At 47.9% G+C, this 23,427-nt stretch overlaps 2 protein-coding genes across 2 annotated transcripts; one reads left to right on the top strand and one right to left on the bottom strand.

Moving 5' to 3' along the window:
• The first annotated feature begins 5,809 nt into the window (after positions 1–5,809).
• Positions 5,810–16,236, top strand: LOC119291485 (protein NETWORKED 1D-like). The gene is made up of 6 exons (XM_037570244.1): positions 5,810–6,005; positions 6,448–6,541; positions 6,704–7,040; positions 8,248–13,031; positions 13,179–14,666; positions 14,857–16,236. Exons 3-6 carry the CDS (start codon positions 6,935–6,937, stop codon positions 15,976–15,978), a joined length of 7,500 nt encoding a protein of 2,499 aa, XP_037426141.1. The 5' UTR covers positions 5,810–6,005; positions 6,448–6,541; positions 6,704–6,934; the 3' UTR covers positions 15,979–16,236.
• A 322-nt stretch (positions 16,237–16,558) lies between these two features.
• LOC119291484 (sulfate transporter 3.1-like) lies at positions 16,559–21,930 on the bottom strand. The gene is made up of 9 exons (XM_037570243.1): positions 21,516–21,930; positions 21,180–21,387; positions 20,712–20,883; positions 20,027–20,092; positions 18,124–18,237; positions 17,925–18,041; positions 17,138–17,828; positions 16,977–17,053; positions 16,559–16,884 (listed from the first exon to the last, which is right to left on the bottom strand). The coding sequence occupies exons 1-9, from the start codon at positions 21,859–21,861 to the stop codon at positions 16,699–16,701; spliced, it is 1,977 nt and encodes a 658-aa protein (XP_037426140.1). The 5' UTR covers positions 21,862–21,930; the 3' UTR covers positions 16,559–16,698.
• Between the last annotated feature and the right edge of the window lie 1,497 nt (positions 21,931–23,427).

Below are 23,427 nucleotides of genomic sequence, written 5' to 3'. Positions count from 1 at the left end.
ACATGTTAGAATTCTTGAAAGCCTTCATGATCGTACAATCCTTCCATAGGTGAGTGGCCGGCTTCTGCTTAGTACCATGCCTTGGACAAGGCTCAGTCAACAACTGCTCAAGAGTGGGACCTGACCCGCCGGACCGAGGAGGTGGTCTCCCCTTACGTCGTTGATTGCTGCCTTGCACATTGGTGTTAGCCACAAACTCCAAGCTACCATCAGCCTTACATTTATTATTGCCTCCTTGATTCGTCGGGTTATGTTGCGGACCCTTGGTGTTGCTGTTCTTCTTTCTCTTTCCTGCCTTCTCATCATTAGACTCAGGATCCTTGGTACTATCAGAGTTGGCGTACTTTACTAGGGCCGCCATTAGCTGTCCCATGTCATTACAATCGCGCTTGAGCCGCCCCAGCTTTTGTTTCAGAGGCGTAAAATGATAATTTTTCTCCAACATTAAGACTGCAGAGCCGGCATCCATCTTATCAGACGAATGTATTATGGCCTTGACCCGGCGCACCCAATGGGTCGTGGATTCACCCTCCTCTTGCTTGCAGTTAGTCAAGTCCACAATTGACATGGGTTGCTTGCATGTATCTTTGAAGTTCTGAATAAACCGGGCCTTTAACTCCACCCATGAGCCGATGGAATTAGGCGGCAGCCCCTTCAACCAAGTGCGGGCCGTTCCATCCAACATCATGGTGAAGTACTTGGCCATCGCAGCGTCACTGACCTCCAGTAGTTCCATGGCCATCTCATAGCTTTCAATCCATGCCCCCGGCTGTAAGTCGGCCGTATAATTAGGCACCTTTTCGAGGCCCCTTGAAATCCTTGGGTAAACGCTCATTGTGCAGAGCCGGCACCAGACAAGGGACACCTCTGGTCCTAGTGGTCACACCTACCTCAATAGAGGTCGTCAGGTAAACCGGAAACGACTGGTAGGCTGCCTGCTGAGCCGCCCGCGCAGTCTCTTGACGTACCCTATCCTGATCAACGAAGTTAGGAACTCCATCACGCGTCGGGTCATGCCTGCACGGCTGGTCACGGCGTTGGGTGTTGCTTGAAACGACTGCTGAATCCATGTGTCTGCTAAAGCTCGGGCTCCGGCTTGGGCGAGGGGTCGAATGAATCCTGTCTCGACTATAAGAATATGCCTCCTGTTGTGCCAAAGCCGTCTGAAGAAGTTCTCTGACCCTTCGCGTCTCAACCGCCGTCGGTGAGTCACCATCTGCCGGGAGAGCCGCCAATCGAGCTGCCGCCGCGATCATGTTCTCCAAAGGGTTAGAATAATGACCCGGTGGCATTGGTACATAGTGAGGCAGAGTAGTATTCATACGTGGAGGCTCCATCACTTGCGCCCGAACCAGCGTTCCAGCCCCGGGCGTTTGCAACCAGGTTTACCTCCGGCGGGTTACTAGGCCCTGCACCGGGTGTGCGAAAGAGGTTTCTAGGATCATAAACCGGAGGCAGACGGGATTGAGTCTTTTGGTACCTTCTCCTCATAACCTCATTCGACACGTTCTGATCCATCATGAGCTAGAAAGCCTACGACTGAATCCGCTGAGCTTGAGCATCCAGAGCCGCCCGCTCTGCGGTCATCCTGACGTCTTCCGCTGCCAGGTCTTCCTTAGCTTGCACTATATCCTATTTTAACTGCGCTACTTCTGCATCATGTTGAGCTTGATCCACCGGATTAACCACGGCGGTTAATAGAGCTGTCATCTTATCCATGAGATCCATTAGCACCTAAGGCGGCAGGCGCGCAGGGCCTCCTGCCCCGGCTGCCGCTGACCTGGAGGTTATCGCCGCCGCAGCCGTAGAGTTCTGTCTGGGTTACGTGCCAGCCATGAAGATCCCAACTCGGCTCGGCGGCTCAAAGGGGTCCGGAATACTGCCATCGGAACAGCCCCCAAGCCTGTCGTCTTGCAGTTGATACAACGAATCCGTCTCACCCATGGACGACTCACCATCCGAACAGATGGCCGTCTCACCAGCAGACATAGATCCTTCAAAAAATTCCCCTCCATGGATGCATCCCACGAAGGCACGCTTCACGGCGGGCTGAGCCTGGGCGGGTCTCGCATGCTGAGTCGTCATGATAAAGTCGGCGCAGATGTCCGGCTCAGGGCCCGGCTCGCCGATCTTGCCGATGAAGACGTGGATTCCGCCGAAGGGGACCCAGTACCCGTACTCAATTGAGCCGGCGTCGGGACCCCAACCTGCGTCGTCAATGTAGAGCTTGCCGCGACGACTCTTGGTCATCCGGCCCACATCGTATCCCTTGAGCCCTTCGAAGCTGCCCTTTAAGAACTCAAATCCACCGTGCGCTGGCCCCACGGTGGGCACCAACTGTCGTGGAATTGTCACGTCAGATGTCCTAGTGAAAGGGCTAGTCATGGAGCCATCGCAACTAGGAAGCTTAAAGAGGTTAATCGGGACAAAGGACACGGAGTTTATACTGGTTCGGCCCCTTACAGTGAAGGTAAAAGCCTACGACCCAATTTTGAGTGGGATTGCTTATGTCTCGATTACCAGGGAGCGAATCCTCTTGACCTATTTCTCGATCTGATGTTAATTGTCCTGAATCGCCGTCGGGTCACCCCTTTATATACAGAGGTCGACGCCCAGCGGCTCTCAGAGTCCTGGCCGGCTCATAAACAGTGTCCGGCTCGGTCTCTTTCTATTCCTGCCTTACAATACAAGTTACATACATATGGCGGTTTATCTCTACGGGCCTTAAGTCGCCTTTGGGCCTTGGGCCCTTAACAGAGCCGCCATCTTCCAACGTCGTCTCGGGCCTTAAGAATTGTTATAGGTATAACCCGGCCCCTCCTGAGCGGGTCATACCTAATAGTTATATCTAGACATATATTGTTCACTCCAATCCACCAACGTCTTCCTCATACTAGACTGAAGCATCTCAAATTTCCCTGTATGCATTCTTCCTTCCGAAACCGGCAAGCCTAGATATTCGGCTCAAATACTTCTGTCGTTATTTCCAACAATCTCTTTACTTCCTTCGTGACCGTCGGTGCACAATTATCAGAATGGAACACTTTGATGGATTAATAAGTTGTCCAGTAAAAGCTGCATAAGTGCTCAACAAACCTTTGACAATCGTTGCATGTTGTACGAAAGCCTCAAAGAATAACAAGGAATCATCTGCAAATAACAAATGTGAAATAACCGACGCCCTTCGACAGATCTGGACTCCTTGAACCCACCTTCCAGTCTTGCTCTGGTGATCAGGGCAGATAAAGCATCAACAACAAACAAGAACAAAAAAGGTGATAAAGGATCACCTTGACGGAGCCCACGAGTCGGTCCGAAGGACTCCAATAACTTCCCATTAAACTTGACTGAATATTTCACCGATGTGACACAAACCATTATGCGCTCTTAGATTGTACATTCATTTTAGGAGGATATGTATACGGTTTTTACAGGTGGCGTTTTTACGGGATCTGCGAGAGATGCCCTTAGGTTGTGCACATGTATATAGGGATATACCACCTTTGATGTTCTTGCTCGAGTCGCTGGCAAGTATGTAGGGATATACAACCTTTGATGTTCTTGCTCGAGTCGCTGGCGTTTTACACCACAACAGCCGCTCGCCTATCGGAGCCCCTTGCCGCCGGGCGGCGAGAGAAGAAGGAAGTCGCACTCTGTTAGAGTTGTGTCCAATATAGTGTACAAGGTAGGTTACAGTTGGACTTGTAGTTGTATCGTGTTTACATAGGATGTGGAGTCGTGTCCTAGTAGGACACTTGTATCCTAGGCCTCTCTTATATAGCGGGGGTAGACACACGATGTAACCTATACCAACATAATAGCACATGCGCGCAAGGGGGAGCCGGCGACGTGTGCCGGCGCCCGGGTGGCCGGTGTGCGGTATTGTGACGGTGTCACGGGGACGAGCGCCCGTAGTCAAGCCCCGGGATGTAGCCATAACGGTGAACCTCGTTAACAAATCTTGGTGTCGTGCTCGTGTGATTGCTTGGTTCTCAGATGATCAACAGTAATGCCTCAGATTTATTCTAACTTTAACACACTCAGTGGCGGGCCCTTTTTGTTTCTCGACAATGTCATTTTTTTTTAAGGTAACTAGGGATTTTATTCAAAGTTCATCACATCTGGAATACACGTAATGTCAGGAAGGATCCATAGCCACACGTGGCGGCCCATCGGTAGAGACGCAGCTCGTTTTGCAACGCAGCTTAACTCGACGATGTCATATATGTTTGGGCATCTTCACGTGGGCCAGGCTGGAGATGTATGTAAATGGACGGACTCCGGTGTTTTTCTAGATTCCTTTTTAGACCAGCTGACGTAACAACGCAAGAGAGTGAAGGCCCGTCTTCCCTCTCAAACAGAAAAGCGAGAAGGCCCATCTATGTTAAGTTCGGTAACCCTAGCGAAATTTCCCGTTCCCTCGAAAATGGTAACCAGAAAATGGCACCGGCGGCGGCGGCTGCTCGTGCTCGATGGGAACGCCGACGAGCTCGAGGGGAGCTGGCGGAGGCTCTCCCAGTCCGCAGCAGCAGAACAGAACAGAACCGAAGCCCATTGTCGTCGCCGATCCTGCCTGGCGACGCACGCAATAATACTGCAGCAGCATCAGCGGCGAGCAGGTGGAGGACACGCAGCAGCAGATGCGTCGCGCCATGTGAGGCGAGGTGGCGAGGCGAGGGAGCCACGAGGCCGGCACGTGAGCGAGCGCAGGAGCTGTCTGAGTGTGACCGTCCGCTTCTTCGGTTCTTGATGAGTGATGATGGCCGCGCAGATCCGGGGACCCGCCGGATTGGTGGTAGCTGCTGAATTTTCCTCGCGCTCACATGGACATACGGAATCCCTCGGCAAATTGGTGGTACCGTACGTGGAATTCCATCGTACGTGCCCTGTTGGCTGTACGTAGATCGTAGCTCATGTCAAGTACTCCTACGTACTACTAAGTGCTGCCACCTGCACCGCGCCGGTGGACGGTTGATGCCCGAGTTCATGGGCTGCCGGGTGGGTAATAATGTTCCTCTGCAGACTTGCTGCAATAGCAACAGGAGAGTACTTGATCTGCACGGAGGATTTCTTTCTTTTCTTTTAATCTTTTCTACTACCAGCCAAGTTCACATTAGCAGCACCAAACGAATAAGGAGATCGGACACACGCAGAGGGAGCGAGGAACAGATCGCCGGACCACATGGAGATGCTAGATGAGCATTAGTTAGAGGCGCAGTACGGCAGATCGATCATGGCATAGGGAAATGCCAAATGAACATTTTTCTATGTGCCACTTTCGCGAGGGCAGGTGCGCGTGTCACATGGGCATGGGGATCGTTCAGATTAACCTCATCATTTCGTTTTCCCTCGGGTTTCTCTCTGTCTCTGGATTAATCCCAGGTTAAGTCAGTCAAGCGTGCCTTCTGCAGCAGTAGAAAACATGTCTTGGGTTCCTCTAGAAGACACAGCCAGGAATCAGCAGCGGCAGAAACAACACATGTGAACTGCAGAGGCCAGAGGCCAGGCCAGAGTAAAGACACCGCGGTCAAACGGGTGGGTAAATGCAATGTTTAACCCGCCCATCAACCCCGGCGGCAGTTTCCTTCTGTCCTGGATAAACATTTCAACTTCTCTTAACCCCGGATTTAATTGGCAATAGAACATCACCGTCCGCCCGTTCACCCGATTTACTTTTCAGAAAAGCACCGCCACTCGATTGGTTTTATCATTATTATTGCCATCAAGGACCGCTTTCATTGCCACACTAACCACCGGTAAATCAATCGCACAGCTCAAATCACAACCCAACCAAAAACTCCGCTTGCGCTTGGCCTCGACCGGCCCTCTGCTTTTCCTTTGCGCTTTGCACAGCCTTCCCTCGGCATGTGCACACTTCAAGGGCACTGCTGCTGCTGGTGACTGGTGAGTGGCGTGCTGACCACAGGCAATGGGGGCGAGACCGTGAGGTGAGATGGGATCTTGATTCTTGCCTGCCTTGTCGCCGCCAGCCGGACTCCACCGCGGTACGCCACTGCGCTTCCCTCCCTCCCTCCCTCCCTCCCTCCTCCGCTCCGAGATTGGATCTTTACCAACAACCCGTGCTTCTCCGTCTTCTCCTCTTGATCTGTTCTCCGGTTCAGCCTTTTCCGGCGCATTCTGGTGTTTGTTGGTTGGTATCTGCCTCCTAGTTGGTGCTTTTCTTGCCTCTGGTTGGGTGGGGCACCATTGCTTGATTCGCTCTAGTCTGATGTAGCATTGGCCTCCAAGCTCTAGGGGTGTGTGAATGTTCATCTTCTTCTACTTATTTCTCTCTCCTGATTTTACCATGTTCCATAGCATTGGACCTCCTTTTCCAGTATCTTCATAGCTAATCATCCCTGCAGTTTCATTTTCTTCCATTTCTTGCAGTTTTAGTTTGTTTTCATCTCTTTACTGAACACTGTTTCTTTTCTGGGCGTAATGCAGTGGGATTGTTAACCTGTCTTAATTTGTATGCTTCGAAACTGGTTCAAGACTTCATCCATTCTGCTGCGTTTATCAGGAAATCTGTGGATGGGAGGTGAATATTTACTGACTAGTATACCAATCTTGACTCCTAATTTTGAGCTTACATTGTGCTGTTTCCCCATTCCATAAATTCCATTCATGCAGTTTCTGAAAAAAAAAGGAAATTGTAAATCCTACTTTTAACTGCTGATCGATCTATACTTGTGCACTGTAGGTAAACTGCTTACAAATTGGGAGATTCTGTCTGCTCTTCGGGCTCCTCGCTCTTCGCTTTGCCCGGAAGCATGATATACTTAACGGCTGCTTAAATGCGTATTCTGAAGCATCAGAACCATCTTCTGCCAACACACATGATATTATACCACAGGGTTGCTCAATCCTGAGCACCAAAGAAGCTGAGAAACATCGTGCCATCTGTGGTGATTTACCTTGCTCCTCTCTCACAATGGCGACTTTAGTCCGTCATGACTCGAATAATACACGGTACTCATGGTTGTGGGTTAGCCATATCAGCCCTAAGAACTCCAAGTGGCTTCAGGAGAATCTTACCGGTATGCATTTTTTCGCACGATTCGTTATTGTTTATGCTTTCTTGTTAATTTAGTGTGGAGTACATGCGTTAGTATCGAAAATTGTACATATGAGCGAACATAGTTTTGTTGAGCTTTGCATTATGCCTTATAACCACTCAATTAAATATAAAATGCACATGCAATGCAAGCCATTTTCCTGTATATACGTTTTCTTGTCTGGCAGATAGTTCAAAACTTGCCTTTGCTGGATATCTGTGTTTGGTGTGTTGGAACATTCTGATCTCAATAATCCATGCAATCCAGCTTATATTGTTTGTAAATTTGCTAGTTGAATTCCTAATAACGTGTGTGCCACAAACAGATCCAATTTACATAACTTTTTCATGTAGATTTACAAAGCCTGCTAAGTGCCTTTGTTTCATGATCATTTAGTCTGTAAATTTTGTTCATGACCACTTTGGACCATCTTCTCAAGTTCTCAGCGCCAGACTGATATAATCTCATATCTGGCAATCGAAAGTTCATCAATGCGAAATAGGCATCTCTCTTTATTGAGGTAGAAAGGTGACAGCAAAAGACAGCGCCTATCGTAGATAACAAAATTTTGATCCTTCAACTTGAATTAATTTCTGAAGTCAACAAAGAGGCTGGGCTGACACTAACTTGAATTTTTGTTTGCAAATTGCAGTAGCACATTGTAATTCACAAACTAAATGATGTTGCTTGTAATGTGATTATGCAACACTACATAAACCTACCATATCTATTTTTAATAATAGCATAAATACGTGACTACTTCAGTTCACCTCATTGTCATGATTCTCCACATGCTTAATTTGCTATCTTATGATTTTTGAACTGAAAAGCTATTGTATGATTAGGAACAGTATTACCAAAACCCGGTCTATAAAAGAAACAGTATTACCAAAATATTTATGTTACAATAGGCTTAATATGTTGTTTGGTTAGTTTTTTGGGAGTTCAGTATGTATGTGTATATAATAAGATATTTGTTTGGTTCCTTTGCATTTTCTTGTATTAAACATATTTTTTACTTCCTGGGAGTAATATTTTATTTCTGACCAACATTCATCTCTCATCATTTTGTATTTACTTTGTTGATACATCATGTAGAATCTGATTACATTGTTGAAAGTAGAATTAACAAAAATAAACTAGTAATATTGAATGGCATGCGGCTAATTGAATTTCTTTTTGTGAACAGACATGGATATGATGGTCAAGGCGATGATAAAACTTATCAATGAAGATGCTGATTCTTTTGCAAGGAGAGCAGAAATGTACTATAAAAAACGCCCTGAGCTCATGAAACATGTGGAAGAGTTTTACAGAGCATACCGTGCCTTAGCAGAAAGGTACGATCAAGCAACTGGTGCACTCCGGCAGGCCCATCGGACAATTTCAGAGGAGTTTCCAAATCAGATGCCATCAATGTCTGAGGACTCGCCCTCCTCAAGCCAGGAAGGGGAGCCACGTACACCAGAAATGATGACACCCTTGCGTGCACCTTTTGAACCTGATGATCTCCACAGGGATGCACTTGGTGTTTCACCACCGCTATTTACTGTCAAGAGGAATGGTACACACCCTGATGAAATAGGTTCTTTATCAAGTCGCAAAGGTCTCAAACAGTTCACTGATTTGTTTGAAAGCTGTGATAGTGCCCATCGTCTCAATTTCTCTGATGGGAAAGTAAGAAAAGGCCTCAGTTTTGAAAGCCCAGATGCTAAAGGGAAACAAGATGCAAGTGATGACATCATGAATTTGCAAAATGAAATTTCCAAATTATTAGCAGAGAGCCAAAGTCTGAAGCAACAAGTTTCATCTGAGTCTCATCGGGCAAACAATGCTGAGAATGAATGCCAAAGCCTTAAGGACACCATCTCATGTTTGATTTCTGAGAAGGACAAAGCCCTTGTGCAGTACAGCGAATCCACCAAAAGATTGTCTGCTTTAGAGACTGAGCTCTCTAAGTCACACAACGAACTCAAGAAACTCTCTGATCATATGGACAGGGAAGTTCAGAATGTAAACAGTGCCGAGTCATGTAACAACACAATGCAATCCGAGCTTGAAACTCTGGGCCAGAAGATCATGATGCAGCAGCAAGAACTTGCACAAAATAGAAAAGATCTGGCGGATTCAAAGAGTGAATTCGAGAGTGAGATTCACTCCCTGAGGAGCACTGTCTCACAAATAAATACTGAAAAAGATGTGGCTCTACTACAACATCAGCAGTGTACTGAGGAGGTTTCTGATCTGGAATGCAAGCTCTTGAAGTCACAATCAGAGCAGGAGAAGATTGAACTGAAGGTACAGTTGCTGGTGCAAGAACTTGAGCAGAAGAGAGAAGAGGCTGGTGCCATACATACTCGGCTGCAGGATGAACACTTCAATTACATGCAAAAGGAAGCAGCTCTTCTTGCAATGGAAGACCTGCATTCCCAGTCTCAGGAAGAGATTAAAAGCCTGGCACAAGATCTTGAATATTCCAACAAGAAATTGAGTGATTTGGAAGCTCAACTTCTGTTTGCACAATCGGAAACAGAGAAGATTGCAAATAAAGCCCAGATACTGGAGCGAGAACTTGTATGCAAGACCGAAGAAGTTGGTAACCTTCAAAGTAGTTTGCACAAGGAAGGGCAGAAGTGCATTCTTGCCGAAACAACTCTTCTCAGAGTAGAGAACCTACATTTGCAGTCCCAGGAAGAAGCCAAGACACTAGCACAAAATCTTGAAACCTTAAGCGAGAAGCTTAGTGAGGCTGAAAATGATAGGTTGAATCTGCAGAGCATTTCACGAGAACTCAAGAACACCATTTTGGAGATGGATTCTGAGAAAAATGCAATGCTACTTCAACAGCAGCAGTCCTTGGAGAGACTTTCTTATTTAGAAGCACATCTTTTCGATGTACAGTCAGATCTGGATAAAAATAAGGAGAAAGTCCATTTGCTGGAACAAGAACTGAAACACCACAAAGACGTGGTGGGTGGCCTTCACAATAATTTGGAGGAGGAAGGCCATAAACGGGTGCATGCGGAAGCAGAACTTAGGGTGGTGGCAAACCTGCATTCTGAATCTCAGGAAGAAGTGGGTAAGCTTGTTATGGATCTTCAAAAGTTAAACGATGAGTTAAGTGAAGTGCAGGACAGCAATCTGATTGTGGAGGACTTATTGTGTGAACTTATGAACACCATCTCTGTTTTGAATACCGAGAAAGATGCAGCACTTGTTCAACTGCAGCTGTCCTTAGAAAGAGTAACCGATCTGAAGTCAGAAGTCTCGGAGACACAGATGGAGGCGGAGAAGACTGAGCAGAAGTTGCAGGTGCTGGAGCAAGAATTTGCTCAAAAGAATGTCATGGTTGATTTTCTTCAGTCAAGTCTGCAAGATGAGGGCAAGAAACGTGTGGAAGCTGAAACATTGCTTATCTCAAAAGAGAATCAGTACTCCCAATCACAGGAAGAAGTAAATAGATTGGCCCTGGAGAATGAGACGCTGAACGGAAAGTTGAATGAGATGGAGAACCTGTCTTTCGAGCTTAAGAGCACCATCTTGCTTCTGAATTCCGAGAAGGACACAACTCTTCTTCAGCACAAGCAGTCGTTGGTAAAAATATCTGATCTGGAATCTAAGCTTTCAGTGATGCAGGTTGAATTCGAGAATGCTGAACAACAAGTGCAAATGCTTGATAAAGAACTTGAGCAGAAGAAAGAAGAGGTCGATAGCTTGCAGACTAGCCTGAAAGATGAAGCACGAAAGCATACTGAGGGTGAAGCAGCTCTTCTCACAATAACTAATCTGTATTCTAGTTCTCAGGAAGAAGTGGACAGGTTAGCACTTGAGATTAACAGGCTGAATAGAAAGTTGAATGAAGTGGAAAATGTGTCTTCAGAGCTTAAGAACACTATCTTGCTGCTGAATACCGAAAAGGACACTGCTCTTCTTCAGCACAAGCAGTCCTTGGTGAGAGTATCTGATCTGGAATCTAAACTCTCTCAAGTGCAGGCTGAACTAGGAAATTCTGAACAAAAAGGGCAAATGCTTGATGATGAACTCGAGCAGAAGAAAGAAGAGGTCGACAGCTTGCAGACTAGTCTGAAAGATGAAGCCCGAAAGAATGCTGAGGGTGAAGCAGCTCTTCTCATGATAACTAATCTATATTCTAATTCTCAGGAAGAAGTGAACAGGTTAACCATTGAGATTAACAAGCTGAACAGAAAGTTGAATGAAGTGGAAAGCGTGTCTTCGGAGCTCAAGAACACCATCTTGCTGCTGAATACCGAAAAGGACACAGCTCTTCTTCAGCACAAGCAGTCCTTGGTTAGAGTATCTGATCTGGAATCTAAACTCTCTGAAGTGCAGGCTGAACTAGAGAATTCTGAACAAAAAGAGGAAATGCTTGATAAAGAGCTCGAGCAGAAGAAAGAAGAGGTCGATAGCTTGCAGACTAGTCTGAAAGATGAATCCCGAAAGAATGCTGAGGGTGAAGCAGCTCTTCTCACGATAACTAATCTATATTCTAATTCTCAGGAAGAAGTGAACAGGTTAGCCCTTGAGATTAACAAGCTGAACAGAAAGTTGAATGAAGTGGAAAACGTGTCTTCGGAGCTCAAGAACACCATCTTGCTTCTGGATACCGAAAAGGACACAACTCTTCTTCAGCACAAGCAGTCCTTGGTGAGAGTATCTGATCTAGAATCTAAACTCTCTCAAGTGCAGGCTGAACTAGAGAATTCTGAACAAAAAGGGCAAATGCTTGATAAAGAACTCAAGCAGCAGAGAGAAGAGGTGGATACCTTGCAGACTAGTCTGAAAAATGAAGCCCGAAAGAATGCCGAGGTTGAAGCAGCTCTTCTCACAATAACTAATCTATATTCTAATTCTCAGGAAGAAGTGAACAGGTTAGCCCTTGAGATGAACAAGCTGAACAGAAAGTTGAATGAAGTGGAAAAAGTGTCTTCGGAGCTTAAGAACACCATCTTGCTGCTGAATACCAAAAAGGACTCAGCTCTTCTTCAGCACAAGCAGTCCTTGGCGAGAGTATCTGATCTAGAATCTCAACTCTCTGAAGTGCAGGCTGAACTAGAGAATTCTGAACAAAAAGGGCAAATGCTTGATAAAGAACTCAAACAGAAGAGAGAAGAGGTGGATACCTTGCAGACTAAGCTAAAAGATGAAGCACATAAGCACATTGAAGCTGAAGCATCTCTTCTTATGATGACAAATATGCATTCTCAGTCTCAGGAAGAAGTCAGTGGGTTGGTTTTGAAGATTGAGAGGCTGAGTGATAAATTGAATGAGATGGAGAGCAGCAAGTTGGACCTTGAGAGCATGATATCCAAGCATGCAGAGGACAACCGTATCCTTGGTGAACAAAATCTTTCTTCTGAATTAACTATCAGTGGCCTTCACGATGAACTGGACATGTTGAAGGAAATGAAAGTGAATCTAGAGAATGAAGTGGGGCTCCACATTGGTGACAAGGAGATACTTCAGAGTCAATTGACCCATCAGAAGAAAGAGACAGAAATTCTGGAGAAGCAGTACTGTTCACTGGAACATGAGATGGAGGCAGTAAACAGAAGTGCAGCAGCACTCCAGCAGTTACTCGAGGAAAAAACATGTGAGATGGAGAAGCTGTCAGACGAGTGTTTGATCTTGAAGAAATCATTTTCAAATGCAATTGTTGAAACTGAAGCCCTGAAGGAGATCATAAAAGAACTGGGAGCTTCACAAAGCTCTCTGAAATATGATGTTTGCTTGCATAGTTCTGAGAAGGATGCTCTGGCACGGGAACTACATATCCTCAATAAAAAATATGCTGATATTTCGGAGCAAAAGTCCATGTTGGAGATTTCATTCTCTAATGTGAATTCTGAGATGGGAGAACTGAGAATGAAGTTAAAAGATTCAGAAGAACTGTCCCGGTCTTATCTTGCCAATAACTCTGCTCTTCTTGCTGAAAAGGACAATATTCTGTTCCAGGTATTACTATAATTGTGCCTTCACTCTTAACTATCTGATTAAATATTCATCCGTCTTAAGTTCCCTTGTTAGTACAAATTATACTCTTCTTCATAGTCTGCTTGAACAGTCCCGTTCCTATCTGATCCAAATCTTATTTCCTGTCAGCTGGAGAGCGCCACACTGGCTATGAAATCTCTGGAGGATGAGCATGCTGATCTGGGAGGCAAGAACTCATCCCTGTTAGCAGAGAAAGACCTCTTATATAGTCAACTTGAGAATCTACAAGATCAGGTGGAAATTAGAAATGAACAGCATGAAGCTTTGCTCAGGTTGCACCAAATACAGATAAATGACTTTGAAGCGACAGTTTCTTCCCTGCAAGAGAAAATCTGCCATATGGACGAGATGCTTGATCAAGAGCTGCAAGATTGTACAGATGCTTCTATCAGTGCATTGATCTTGAATAATAGTTTGGCTGATGTTAAAGACAAAAACTTTGCTCTCTTTGATGAATGCCAGAAGTTCATAAAGGCCGCTCATTCCGCAGAGGTAGTAATATCACAGCTCAAGGAGGAAGCCAAAAATGAAGAAGAGGAGAAGGAAGTATTGCTGAAACACAATAAGGAACTAAGGGAGGGAATCTCACAGCAAATAAAGATCCTCAATGTCTGCAAGGACTTGGGACGTCCTGCTGTGATTCATGATGAAATTATGCTGCAGACTTTGTCTCGTGAAACTTGCAACCATGTAAAGCATAAAGAGGAGAGTGAACATAGAAATGTCTTCATGGAAGCTGAGCTATCTGTTCTTGGAACAATTCTTACAGAAATAGTCATTGACTTCAGAGATCTGCACTTGCAGAAGTGTGAACTTGAGAAAGAAGTGGAGGCAGGTGCAACAGAATTGCTTTTTGTGCGGAATGAAAATCACAAGCTTATTGAGCTGAATGAACAGATGTGCCAAAGGTTGCAGCAAGGTAGTGAAAAGGAGGAGACGTTGAACATTGAACTCAGCAATGGCATGGCACGGTTAATGCAGAAGGATGATGAGCTACACAAGGCAGATGAGAAGAACCAATTCTTGCAGGAGACAAACCAGGAATTGTGCAGAGTTCTCAGGGATCTTGAGGCTTCTGCTGAAGATGCAAAAGGTGAACTTGAGGAGAAAATCGCAGCGCTAACTGAACAAGGTGCTGTTAGGGATAATGATTATCTTCTTCTTTGCGAAGCTAACGTGGCGTTGCAAGGAGATGTTGACACTCATAAGCAGAAGGAAGAGAGTTTGGTGTCTACACTTGAGATGGTGACAAAAGAGAATGAGCAACATGAAAGGGAAATTGTTTCACTCGTGAGTGATATGATAACTTGTTCGGTGAATGTCATGATCTATGAGGAACATCTACTTGAGCTGATGATGGAATGCGAGGCTCTTGAGATCAGAATGATCACTGAAAAGGGAATGCTAATGAAAGAAATCTCCTCAAGGGATGCTTATGTTGATGAGCTGCACAGAAGGATTGCCGTCATGGGAGCAGAAACTACAGAACTGAAGGCAGAGATGAGCAGATATCTGCCACTTTTAGCATCTCTGTCGGATCAGATAAGCATGCTGGAGGAAGGCACCCATTTACTTTCAGATAAAGAAGGCAATTTGGTAAGCTACTCCATCCTATGAAACTGGAGCATTTTCCATTCTCCACGGATATGCAATATGCTGTGTTTATTATAGAAGTTCTCCATAGTGACACTAAAACAGGAAATTTGTTTTTCTCCTTGACAAATAGCATTATGTCATGTAAACTAGATAGTTATACCTTTCACTTATAATATATTTGGTTATGCAGGAGCTTGTACAAGATGACAGACGTGGTTCAGAGTTCCTAGACATACCATCAGGAGTTTTGGAGTTGGACAGCTTAATTGCAAGAGTTAAAGCACTCCGGGTTGTGATATTAGATGTGAAGGACCGCCAAGATAAGGAGTTTACTGAATTCACTGCTAAATTGGAGTCGGCGAATCTAGAAATTCAAGATCTTAAATCAAGAAAAGGTTCATGCATTAGGCACAAGGAACAATACATGGAGGATGATAGGCAAAAATATGATGCCGATAACTCCAAAGGGAAGCAAGCACAGATCATGAAAGATATCGAACTTGACCAGGTATCTACTTGCCCACCATATGGCTCTGGAGCCGCTGTCTACCCTCTTGGTGGTGATGCAAATGCTGAGCTTGATGATGAGATGCTCCAGCTGTGGGAGACTGCTGAGAAGGATTGCAAGAATGGAACAGCCAAGTCATCATCATCTGAACATGACATACAAGAGGTGGAGGAGGTGAAGAGTCAGTACACTTCCTTTGAAATAGCAAGAGGAAGAGACCTAGGGATCAACAGGCTCGAGATATCAACAGCAACCCTGGAGCCTCAGCAGTTATGGACCAAAAATGTCCTTGAGAAGCTCGCCACCGATGCTCAGGGTCTGCTAATCATCCAAGCAAGCATCGAGGAAGTGAAGCAGAAAATCGAGGGAACTTCCAAGGGCAAATCTCCCATGAGCTCAGAGTACAGCAGCATCAGGGCTCAGCTGCAGGAGATCGAGGGCTCTGTCTTGGAACAGATAGGTTTCAACAGCAGTTTGACAAAGAAGGCCGAGAATTATCCTGCATTCGAGGTGAATGCCGACCTAGAGGGCTATTCCAGCAGAAGGAAGATCTCCGAGCAGGTGCAGAAAGGGTCGGAGAAGGTGGCGAGGCTGGACCTCGAGCTCCAGAAGATACAGTACGTGCTGCTGAAGCTCGAGGAAGAGCATGAGTTCAAGAGGGTCAAGGTCTCCGAGAAGCGGTCGCGGCTGCTCTTGAGGGACTACGTGTACGCAAAGAAGGACAAGAATGACGCCGGGCAGAAGAAGAAGAGTAGGGTGCCCTTCTGCGGCTGTGTGCGCCCCAAAACAGTGACTGAGTCTTGATTCGGAGTCCGCAGCAAGCAATGTCTTTAGTATCTCTTCTGTAATGGGTTGCATGATAATGTTAACAAGGAGCTCATGCATTCGGAGTTTTGTCCTTGTTCAGAAATGCCCCCTAGTTTAACTAGTTAATCCTACTGATACTTTTATGAATCGAAGCATTTTGTAATTCCGTTGCCCTTCGCTGTTTCTCTGTGTCTGCAATGAAGATATATGAGAATGCTTCTTTCAGGGATATAATTTTCACCCCCTTTTACAATATGCGGATACACTGATCTTTCATGTTGGAATTTGGTAGTCTATACTTCTCTGATCTTTTCTTATGTGTCTGTCCATTTGGTTATTAGTAGTCTGCAAGTGTTAAATTTTTCTGTTCTTATGTGTCTGTCCTCTGCAAGTGTATTTCTGATCTGTGTCCTGATTTTTTGTTGAATGCCTGTTAATTAGGGTAGCAGTAAATTTTTGCCAATGGACAGACACCTGATGGCTTTGCAACCATGCAAGAAGCAAGTTTGGGAAGGTCAGTCTCGTACTATCATTTGTTCAGATTATCGACTATATATTGCATTTGCACAAGCTTGGCTTTTGCTTCAACACCAACAAAAACGGTGATATTCATTTCATGCGGATTTCATCCACAATGTAGGAGTACAATAGCTCGAGATGTTTATACCGATCTCGGCTTGCATTGCATGTTAACAACTCAACTCAGGTCAGACCCAATCAGACCATGTTCTCATGCGAGGCACTGTCCACCACCATGCCCGGCTTGTGGGAGTGCAGCACGAAGTCGCACTCCGCCACCGCCTCGCCCACCGTCGGGAAGATCCACTCGTGGCCGATGAGCTCCAGCACCTTGGAGCTCTCCAGCTTCTTCATGATCTCGCTCCCCGGGTTCGCCAGCACGATCTGAAACCAAGAGAAATCAGCCATGGTTCGTGACAAAAGCATTACATATAATTTCTTCAGAAAGATGACAGTTTGTGTTGCTCTGTTCTTACCTGAATGCCCCTCCTGTCCAGGGTCTTCTTGAGCTCTTCCAGCATGCTCGTCCCGCTGGTGTCGATGCTGCCCACAGCTGCGGAGAGAAACGATAGTTTCAGATCCAATGCCCAACTTTCAGACGGAGCAAAGTTCTTCAGACAAGTTGTTTGGAGCTTACCACCCATGTCGAGGACGACGTACTGCACGCCCGTCTCGCCCTTGGCGCTGGTCCGTTCATCGTCCTCGTCGATCCACCGGGTGAACCTCTCGCGAAGGTAGCCGGAGTTGGCGAAGTAGATGGGCGAGTCCACCCGCAGCACGAGCACGCCGGGCACCGTCCGCGCGGTCGTGTACTGGTCCATCCGGCGGTAGATGTTGGTGTCCGGCACGTTGCCCAGCACGGTCGTCCTCGGCCGCGCCACGAAGAGCAGCACCCGCAGCACCGAGATGGCCACGGCCACCACCAGCCCCATCTCGACGCTGCCGAAGACGACGCCGAGGTAGGCCCCCGCGCAGACGCAGAAGTCCACCTTGTCCACGTGCCAGAGGTGCACGGCGGCCGGGAAGTCGATGAGCCCCAGCATCGCCGACATGATGATCGCCGACAGCACCACCAGCGGCGTGTAGTGGAAGAGCGGCGTCAGGAAGAGGAGCGTCACCATCACCGCCAGCGACATGATCACGTTGGACATGGCCGTCTTGCACCCGGCGTTGTAGTTCACGGCGGACCGGGAGAAGGGCCCCGTGGTGAGGTAGCAGGAGGTGAAGGACCCCAGGATGTTCATCGTCCCGATGGCGATCATCTCCTTGTTGCCGTCGATGTGGTAGTTCTTGAACATGGCGAAGCTCCGGCCAACGGCGATCCCTTCCTGCGAGCGAATGTGGTGTCAGTAAATCTTTCGCCGGTGTAATTTACTTCGGTGCAGCGGCAGTACTAGCGGAGCAGATGAGTTTGTTGGGCTTACGGCGAGGGCGATGACGCCGGTGATGAGGCCGGTCTTCAGGGCGAGCATCATGTACGGCGGCGTGAATTGGAGGTTTGTAACGGAGATTGGGTTCAGGCCTTTCTTCAGATTACCGATCTAGAGTGTTCCAAAACGGCGTCAGTCAGTCATTCAGTCCACATAACGTGCAAATGTTGTGGTGAATGTACGGGTTGCTCACAATTTGAACGCCATGGTTTTCAGCATGGGTGAAGTAGACCAGGAGGCTCCCAAGGATGACCGACGTCAATGGCGCGGCGGCGGATACCCAGAAGAACCTAGGCTGCCTCTTGCTCTGCCCAAATTAAACATAAGATTAGTTTCATGAAACATTAATAACTTTTAGAGTGATGCTAACTTGAAGTGGTTTCAGAGCACTAAGAAATGGTTTGTTAGATAATCAATTCTTGGTTCAACTTGGAGCAAGAGCCTCAAAGTTCAGACCAAGGAAGCAGTAATTCTAAGACAGTATTCATCATAAGTATTCAGAGTTTTGCAGTATCAGAATTCAGAACAGAACTGGGCATATCAAAAAAAAAAAAAATTGGAGGATGGCCCCTGGCCTCTGCACGTGGACAATGCATGTAGCCATACTGGGCATATCATATGGCCGGTTGCGCTTTGAAACATGACGAACACATTGGAATAATCAGCCAATAAACATACTCAATAACAATCAATTTTTGATCGGGACATATAAAATTCAGTGGCTACACTACCACACGTGATATTCTCCCCAAGAACAAGCTTCCTCAGGCATCTCATTTCAGATTAGTTAATAATTATCGCACCATAATAGAGCGGTTAGTGGAGCTTGGCCTTTTGCAATAATTCCGCAGGTCGGCTCTTTCCCCGCCCATGATATCTGGTCCGATGCATGCATCTCGCCATCGGCGTGACACCGATGCGAAAACAAGCTATAGTCAGGATGCAGGTCAAGCACTGTCCTGCTGACAGAAAATGACACGATGCAATCAACGCCTGTCTGGCTCAAAATTATGCTCCTCCATCACTTACCAACACCTTGAAAAGACAAAAAGGTTTCTCCTTTTCAGACGCAAAAAGGAAGGAGCCCCCAAGTCACATAAACTATTACTCCCTCCGTAAACAAATATAAAAGCGTTTAGATAACTAAAATACGTAGTAGAGAGCAGAGGTCAAATTGGGTTTGTGTAAAGGCACATGCTGTTTTTAGCATGGTGTTCAGAGACGAGGAGGAAGATGACAGTGGAAGTATGGAGCAAGATCAGATCGTCAGAGATGAGAGGCATGTGCTGCGTGCAGGTGCGAGCTATGTGTCCAAAGGCGCCCAATGGATGGATTCTCTTGTCCCGCCAATGAACTACTCACGAGCGGGCGTCCTCATGTGGAGTAGGCGCTGCCCCGCCTAGCAACCTCATCTCCAGAAAGCTCACAGCACAAAATTGTCTTTCCTGCAGCTCTCGAGCTCGAGCAGACCTGTGACTGATTGACTGACAGACTGACGCAGCTAAACACTGGGTCTAGCACTAGCTAGCCATATGCACCCATGGACTAGAGAGCAGAGAGAGCATGCCTTTTGGATTACGAGGCGTGCACAAATGGGGTTAGCCTCTCGTGCACCGCCATTACCTCCAAAACATCGTGTCACGGTCGAGGTAGCGTCTGTGCTGTCACGATCCGAGTACAGTACAGAGTGGGGTAGTACGTCATGGACGATTATAACAGGCTGCTAGTAGTACAGTAATGGAGTTAGAGATGCAAGAAAAGGCCCAATGATTGGTGGCGATCCATGGATCCATCCCTTGAATGGATGGGTCGATCGATTCTCTTGTGGTCCTAGTTTATGCACCCCTTTTGGTGTCATTGGGCACGTCATTAGTTTACCGGAGATTCTTGCGCCACTTACTACTAGAGGACTGCACTCCTACACTGGAGAGGCGAATTGGGATTTTGTCACGCACAAGTTAAGCATGAGGTGTTTAACTTGTGATTAAAAATGAAAAGGCAATCGAAAGCATATGGTAGTATTTTAAAAAGAAAAGGTGATCAAAAGATCTGGGAAGTAAAGTGAGAATATTAGCATACTGGTAGACTTGACTTACGAAGAAGCGGGTGACGAGGAGGAAGAAGAGGAAGCCGCAGCCGAGCACCACGCTCTCCCATCGCCACTGCAAATCAAAGCCATGCAACCAATTGAACCCGTCAGTAACATACACGGACTATTAACAGTGGAGTAGCTAGCTAGTCACATGCAATGGTCGATCGGGTGCATGTCATGCATGTCCCTCATATGTACGTATGTGACTGTGCCCAGCCAGCGAGCTGGACCAAGCTGCAGTGCAGAGATGGACATAGGCATGGCCGGCCGTAGAGGCAAGTGGAGCTCGCCGTCGTGTCGTGTCGTGTCCTTCCCGGGCATGGCATGCACGTAATTAACCTTGCCGGTCTAGACATATATAGCCATTTACCCCAGAGGCTTGTGCCCCGGGAGCCCAGTCCCAAAGTGTCACGCGCATGCACCGGTGTCATCATGCCATCCGTCCGTTTTTCATGGCCTATTAATAAGTTCTTGGCGACTATCTACGGACAGACATACGCACGGTGCTGCAAAATTCTACCAGTATGCAAGAAAAAAGCACTGAAAAGGTGCATACCTACTATGGGCTCTTGGAGTTGGAGTCCTAGGTACGTGCCTACTAGCTACTAGTATGTATGTATGGGTAGTAACAAGATGCAAGTGTCAATTATTTTTGGGTACCAGTAACAGACGATGAGTGCATACTGGACCTGGTGTGTCTGGGAGAAGACGGAGCGCATGACGGAGACGAGGTCGGTGGAGGTGGTGAAGTGCTCCAGCCCCAGCATGCCCTTGAGCTGCTGCAGGCACACCACCGTCGCCGCGCCGCCCATGAACCCCACGATCGCCGCGTGCGACAGGAAGTCCACGATGAAGCCCAGCCTGCACGTAGTACACACATGCATCCATCCATCTCAGTAAGTACGTGCTCTATGTAGCAGTTACACCTAAACTTGCTGCATCTAGAGCTACAGCTAATTATACTCTAGAAGCTAATTAACTTTTGACAAGTTAGAAAGGTGCCACTGTGCTTTTGGACTCGTCCATTCTCAGTTTCTCACCAACTACGTATGTGGCTTAACCCACAAGAGAGAGCTTAGGTGTGATTTTCCTAATCGGAATCGATGGTTTGATTAGTTAATAGAGTGAGCACGAAGCTCATGCATGGTACGACGTGCCTGAGGATGCCAAGCGAGGCCTGGATGACGCCGGCGAAGAAGGTCGCCGTGAAGGCCAGGTGGAGATAGAGCGCCGGGTTCTCCGTCGCCGAAACCTCGGCGCCCAGCATGGAGCCGATGAGCAGCGACGCCACCGCCACCGTCCCCACCGCCAGGTCCTTGGAGCTCCCCATCATCGCGTACACCAGCGGCGGCACGAAGCTCGAGTCTGCAGTCGGTCACATAGTGGTAGATACAGTGAGTCACTAGCTCACGCGCATGCATGCACCGCAGAGCGCGGCCGGCATAACAAATCGGCAATGGCAACATGTATATGGCCATGTGTGATGCGCTTACAGAGGCCGAGGATGGGCGGCAGGTTGGCGAGCTTGGCGTAGCTGATGCCCTGCGGGATGGCGAGGCTGGCAATGGTGATGCCGGCGATGAGGTCCGACTTGAAGGTGCCGAGCCTGTACGCCGGCGCCCACTCCAGGAACGGGAAGAAGTAGCGGAGCGCGGCCGCCGCGCGCCGGCCGAAGCCCCGCTCCCGCACCACCGCGCGGAACGGGTCGTCCGGGAAGAAGGTCTCCTTGAGGTTGGCCCGGAACGTGTCGAGGAACGGCCGCGCCTCCGGCACCGGCACCCTCGGCGCCGCCCTGCCCCCGCCGTTCACGCTCTTCCCGGCCGCCGCGCTGCCGCCCATGGCCGCCGGCTGCTCGCTCGCTCTAACTGCGTGCGTGTGTGTGCTGTGTTTGGAAATGGTTTTCACCACTTGCGCTTGCTCTGGATGGTCTGCCCGTGCTACGCTGGTGTATATATACATCGGCCAGGGGCCGGATTAGGTGTCCGCTCCGTTGCGGGTGTGATCCGGGCGGTGGGCTCGGTCGGGATTAGCGTTCCGGGTAAACCTCGCCGTGCGGTGCGATGCGACGGGCGCACGGGGACCCCGGAGCCGCTCGGGGCCCGCCTGACAGGGACCTACGTACATCCCTGACGTGGAGCGCGCGGTAGAGGAAGGAAGTGACGGGATCTGCAGGAAGCTTCAGTAGAGTATAGGATTATTGTTGGCGTCTCGTGCGGGTGGGCGCGGCTGTCGTCTCGTCCCGTCGGCCGCCGATCTGCGGTGCGATCGGGCCGGTCGGCTCCGCGTCGATCGATCGGCATCGGCGCGTACTGTGCACGGGGTTCGGCCAGGCTCGTTTGCTCGATCCATCCGCTGACAAGCACGTACGTAAGCGCATGTGCAAAACGCGTGCTGTTTTGCAGTTTTTGTGTATGTGTGTATTCTGCCTACAGCGCGATCGTACGTGCAGCTATCGTTTTGGTATTATAGCGAGGTCTTGCGTTAAAAAAAATCTGCATATCGAACGGTCTGATCTGGAACTGTGGTTAGCTAAGCAGCATCTCCTGCGTGTCAGATGCTGACGTGTGTGCACATGCGGACGGCGTGCCAACTGTGCATGCCAAAACCAAAACGAAAAAACAGAGCAGATTCCACTGAGACAAGATATGCGATGATCACATCCATCGCATATGCGCCTCGAAAATGGATGCAAAAACGCCACGGAGCTGGCAATCCTGCACGTGTTCGGTCCTACGTGCTACCCACAGCAGGAAATCAGCGAAATGATTAGGCAGAGTATCGCATCTCTCCCAGATGACCTGAGCAAGTTACCGGCCGCCACGACGGTCGCCTGGGCAATGTGGCTGCTTGTTTAACGATTTATTTATTAATCGAGTAGCCGACAGGCATCAACACGTGTGCGTGTGCGCCGTTATGAAGCTACCCATTACCCATGCATACCCACTCGTTTTCGTTTCGGTGGCTGCTACCCCGTTAACCTCGTCGACTGCTCCTGCGACGCCGGGTAAGCACGCACGGCGCAGATTAGTAGCGTGAGAAACCGAATTGTATACGGATTTGGTCAGCACTGAGTCAGTACGTGTTGAGCGTGGAGAAGCTATCTGGAGTTTGCCTTCTTGAGTCTTGACCGACCTCTGAGACACCACACAATTAAAAACACCCCGCGTCCTAATCAAATCATTGACCTTCTCTGCGCGTGGGCCCAAGCTAGATAGCATGGCCCGCAAATTTGTTTTTCTTTTTCTTTCGAGAAATAACGAGTACATGGTGGGATCAACATGTAAGCATACTTCCCGCCAAAAGAAATAAAATGTGCATGCATACCAAACTCAAATAATGTCGACGGAGAGTGGAAGCCTGGAGAGTTCCACAATTTCTTGTAACCTGATAGCGCGAGAGTAGAGC

The sequence above is a fragment of the Triticum dicoccoides genome, chromosome 4B (genome assembly GCF_002162155.2).
Source record: "Triticum dicoccoides isolate Atlit2015 ecotype Zavitan chromosome 4B, WEW_v2.0, whole genome shotgun sequence".
In the NCBI taxonomy this organism is placed as follows: domain Eukaryota; kingdom Viridiplantae; phylum Streptophyta; class Magnoliopsida; order Poales; family Poaceae; genus Triticum; species Triticum dicoccoides.
The sequence above is the reverse complement of the archived record's forward strand: the minus strand, read 5'-3'. Positions and strand labels throughout refer to the sequence as shown.